We start from the raw sequence: 4,805 nt of genomic DNA, 5'->3' as shown, positions 1-4,805 counted from the left end.
TTTGCATTATGTCGTTTTTGAAGAACTGACACGGGTGCTGTAGAGGTTCTTTTAAAGGCGGTGGGAGCAATGCCTCTGCGGTAAAGATCCAGCTACAGGATGTCTTGCAGGCCTAACCCAAGGGACCACCGAGAGGCTGGCAGCTGCTGTCCCCATGGTTACAAAACACAAGACCTTGGGAAGGAAGCAACCTCACCCCCGCTGTGCCGTGATGTCACCAGCAGCCAATCCTGCCGCTGCAGCTGTTTCATAACCACATTCACTGGAAGCAGCGTGACTGGAGCGGCTGCCAAGGAAACAGACAGGGCCTATGCATGTAAGTAGTTCTACACAGGCACCAATCTCTGCTCTGGGGGGAAAGGGGAGGGGTGGAGTGAAGAAGAGAAAAGGCCAATAATACATTAAACTTGCCAGATAAGAGCACAGCTGTCCCTCTTGGTCATGAATGCCCATTCACTCCGCCTTTTTTGTGCTGTTAGTAGGGGAAGGAGAATCAAAGTCCACACTGGGATAGGAAAACACCAGGCTCGGAAGCCTGCCTCTCACCACCTGTGACTTGCATTTGGGAGGCTTTTGCCAAAGCAAGCAACATGTCACAGCAGAACAGTTGCTGTAGTTCAGCCGTCATTCAGGAAGAATCCTCCAGAACTTCGGAAAGGACTGTGAGGAAACCAGGAGGCAGAGAACCACTCTTGCTGGTGTCTGGAGGTCTCCTGCTGTGTGTGGGACTTGTGGCTTCAGGAGTCTTTGACGGTGTTCACACGGAAGTTGGGTACAAGTACTATGCTGAACCAACTGTGTCAGGATTGCCTCCCGTACTGGCTATGCCTGCCAATTGTTTAGTCAACTTGGCCTACATCTTTCTGGGCTGGCACTGGCTGCCTTCAGGTGATGAGAGAGGGCAGGCAGGCTACCTCCAGGAGGTCTTTGCCCTTATGGCGCTGGCATATGGGCCTGTACAATGGGTGCGACTCTGGACACAGCATCACTGGGCCGCTGTCTTAGATCAGTGGTTGACATTGCCAATTTTTGCTTGGGGTGTTGTCTGGTGTCACTTTCTGGAGCACGGGTGGCAACCAGGCACTTTCCTGGCCATGGAAGCAGCTTCACTGGCGAGCTATGTTCTGGCATTGCTTCACCCCCAAGGCTTTGAGCTGGCATTGAGTGGACATATATTTATAATTGTTTGGAGAGCACTGAAGGCGCAGAGGCATTTGGGTAATGCCCGGTCGGCTTGGATCCTGGTGCTAGGATTGGTCTCTTGCCTGGGCTTTGTGAGCCTCAAGCTGTGGGACCAGGAGCTGGCACAATGGGCACCCTTCCGCCGGCTTACTGGCCACTTTTGGTCGAAGATCTGCGATGTGCTGCAGTTCCATTTTGCCTTCCTCTTTTTGACCCAGCTGAGCAGGCGCCAGCTCTGGTCTCAGTGAATTAGTCCACAATCGTCACATGCCAATTTTTAAAATAAACTTAACAGTCAAAGTACATAACATTAGCTATGGCTGCAATGGCAGAGGGGTTTTTAATTGCTGGATCTGAAATAAAAAGCTGCATACAGAAACTTCTCCAGCCTCACTTCATGTGCAAGAGGGCCGGCAGGGGTGTTGGTAAGGACCTCTTTCTACAGTGTTGCTTGTTCTGTTTATTTCCTGCCCAAGTAGAAAGGTCTCAGCTGCGGAGGCTGGTGTCCACTGGGACTGGCAGGGCAGAAGACAGGGAGATAGGGAAGCAGTAGGTAGAAACAGAGCTCATTGATTCTAGTGCCAGCCTGCTAGTTCTACAAGGGCAGCACTGAGACCAAGGAGGAAGGTGGCAGCCAGAAACACCCTCTAGACTGATTGCAAGTAAAGGCAGGTGGGCTTGGAGGAATCGAAGGCTGAAGTTGCTAGGCCAGAGCCCTATTTGCCCCTATGGACCAACCTCCACAGAGTGTCAGGGCAGGCAATGAGGCACTTATTAAAACACCCAAATCACACCTCTCTCTCTACATATACACACACAGAGATAATGTGTGTGTGTGTACGTACATACACACATAGTACTATCAGGAAGGTGTGCTGTTGATTTGAAAAGCTGTGATGGAGTATCAGGGAGGTGATGGTCTCAAAGGGCCGTCAGGCACCAGAATTTAACCTCTGGCCTAAGTTTGTGCCACCCTCAGCCTGCTTTCACACAGGTGAACGAGGGGGGGGGGATTAAAAGATCACTGCTCCACATTATTTTTCTCTCACTTGAGATTCTCCATAAACAATACTGGTGGCAATCTGTGTGTGTGTGTGTGTGTGTCTGTGTGCACGCATGCCTTTAGTTGGCATATGGCTTTCAAGGGATAATCTCCCAGAAAATGCACCCTCCCCTTTAGACCACTGTTTTATGAGGACACATTTTTCCTTTTCCAGTGCTGTAGAGGATAGAAAGCCTGACACCAATAAAGGCATAATAAATAAGTTTGGGAAATAGATGGGAAAGAGGTCAGTATTCCTGCTCTGGAGTTTATTTAGTGAGAGGCTTTTCTTTTTCTTTCTTACCAAGTACTTCTAGGATCTGCTATCTCCCCCAACAATCTTCACCTTTGTACTCCCAATCTCCATAGAAAGGTGGGTCCAGGCCCTGTAAGTCCAAAGCAGTACTTTTGAGCTTTGAAAATAGTACCAAGTCAGTGCTATAATGGTTGCCTTAGTAGGCAACCTAAGGCCCGGGGGCTGGATCCAGCCCAATCACCTTCTAAATTCGGCCCGCGGACAGTCCAGGAATCAGCATGTTTTTACATGAGTAGAATGTGTGCTTTTATTTAAAATGCATCTCTGCCTTATTTGTGGAATTTGTTCCTTCCCTCCCCCCCCAAAAAAATATAGTCCGGCCCCCCACAAGATCTGAGGGACAGTCTCCTGCTGAAAACGTTTGCTGACCCCTGCGCTAGACAACTATGGGCACCTCTGGATGACGGAGTTTATTGGTTGCTAGTCATCTTCTCACCTCTAAGGATCCCTTGGGTTGAGATAAAGCAATTGCCATTCACACCTCTGCAACTCTGGGCCTACATTATTATCGTATATTCTTTTATGGCTAACCTTTATTATTTTATTTCCAATCCTGTTTCCAATAATTCCAACCTTAGCATTTGCCCTTTTCATTACTGCCACATGCAGAAGTATTTGGAAGAGTTTAAAAACAAAAAACAAACCCACCCAAATGATCAGTGGAATGAAGAAAGACTTCAGCATTTGGAACTTTTTAGAGAAAAGGTGAGTAAGAGGCGACATGATCAAAGTTTATACAATTATGCATGGAGGGAGAAAGGGGATAGAGAGAGGTTTTTCTCCTCTTCATAACACTGGAGCTCATTAGGAACATCCAGTGAAGTTGAATGCTGGAAGACTCAAGACAGATTTTTAAAAAGTACTTCATACAGTGTGTAGACTATGGAACTTGCTCCCCCAGGAGGCAGCGATGACCATTGACTTGGATGGCTGTAAAAGAGGATTAGACAAATTCAAGGAGCAGAGGGCTCTCCGTGACTAGCCAGGATGGAGGCAGCAAGGCTTCCCGATACCAGCTGCTGGAAACCACAGAAGAGGAGAGATGCTCTTGTGCTCAGGTTCCGCTTGCTGGTTTCCCACAGGCACCTGGTTGGCCACTGGGAGAACAGGAGGCTGGACTAGATGGCTCCTTGGCCTGACCCAGCAGGCTCTTATGCTCTTGTGCAGAATTGACATTTCCCATGATCCTATTCACAGCAAGTTTAGGGCTCTGTCTACCAGAGACCACATTTTCCCTGTTGTTCCACAGTAACTTTTAAGACCAGCCACAAACGCATTTTTGACAACCCGATTTGTTAGGCATGGCTGAACAGCCAGGGAACATAGACTTTTTATTGCTGTGAGACACCAGCAAGATCCTGGTTTTCCTGTCCTCCTTGTCCTCTCCCAAGTCAAAATAAATTACTTCAAACTTGTCTGGATTCATCCTCTAATCATGTCACTTGCATCATCCCCCACAATGTCCAAGCAGCAGATAGCATATGACTGCAAATTAGGTTTTATGTGAAGTGATTAGATTCAAACTATTCAGGAACTCACATATAAAGCAGTTCACCAGTATCTGGGCTCTCAGAATGGCACTGGAGCCACTCCATGAATTCCCACCATGGCCCGCAACTGATGCTTCATAGATCAGACTATACAGAAAAACCAAATAGGATAAATAAGATCATTATACATTTGTCTAGTGAGTGAGAGAGGCAAAGGTCTCCAGTGTGTCCTGTGCCACTCTAGAATGAAGCAGCTGCCCTTTGGCTTTTCTGATTCAGGCAGCAAAATGTTTCAGCATGCCAGCCCACCATGCAGATTCAGTTGGGCAGCTTGCTGGTGCTACAACTGACTGCTCCACTGCCAGCTCTGCATGGAGAGAGACCAGGGGAAATACAAGCAACTCTTAATCATGACTCTGGCCACCTGCAGCACCTACAGACACCTCTTTACCCTTGCTTTGACACACTTTAAAGGGGTCAGAAAGAGAGAATAAGCAACTGTCTGCACCATCCTATTTGGGATTTTGGCTTCCATCTTCTTCCTTTGTGACTGTCTCATCTTCTCATCCTGGAAAAGTAGGAAGAGGAAGGCAGGCAGAATTCACAGCACACTGAGAACATGGGGGAAAATGGTTTTTCTCCTTCTCCCTTGTCACAAACTGCCATATCCTAAGAGGCTGGCTGTTCAGCCTAATACCACATGAATCTAGCAAAACAAAAAACAGACCTCTGTCAGTACCAAGTACAATTTGTAAGCCAAAAGGATACAGACAGG

The 4,805-nt window shown here is 47.7% G+C and overlaps 1 protein-coding gene across 1 annotated transcript; it reads left to right on the top strand.

The window, feature by feature from the left end:
• Positions 1-206: 206 nt before the first annotated feature.
• TMEM187 (transmembrane protein 187) lies at positions 207-4,653 on the top strand. The gene is made up of 3 exons (XM_083482389.1): positions 207-316; positions 480-2,256; positions 4,285-4,653. Exon 2 carries the CDS (start codon positions 591-593, stop codon positions 1,428-1,430), a length of 840 nt encoding a protein of 279 aa, XP_083338515.1. The 5' UTR covers positions 207-316; positions 480-590; the 3' UTR covers positions 1,431-2,256; positions 4,285-4,653.
• The last annotated feature ends 152 nt before the right edge of the window (positions 4,654-4,805 follow it).

Source organism: Podarcis liolepis (genome assembly GCF_965112155.1).
Source record: "Podarcis liolepis genome assembly, chromosome: 17".
Lineage (NCBI taxonomy): Eukaryota > Metazoa > Chordata > Lepidosauria > Squamata > Lacertidae > Podarcis > Podarcis liolepis.
Note: the sequence above shows the minus strand (reverse complement) of the source record. Positions and strands in the feature narration are given on the sequence as shown.

Excerpts from the sequence above, each read along its gene's own strand:
- TMEM187 (XM_083482389.1), top strand. The coding sequence starts at position 591 with ATGTCACAGCAGAACAGTTGCTGTAGTTCAGCCGTCATTCAGGAAGAA.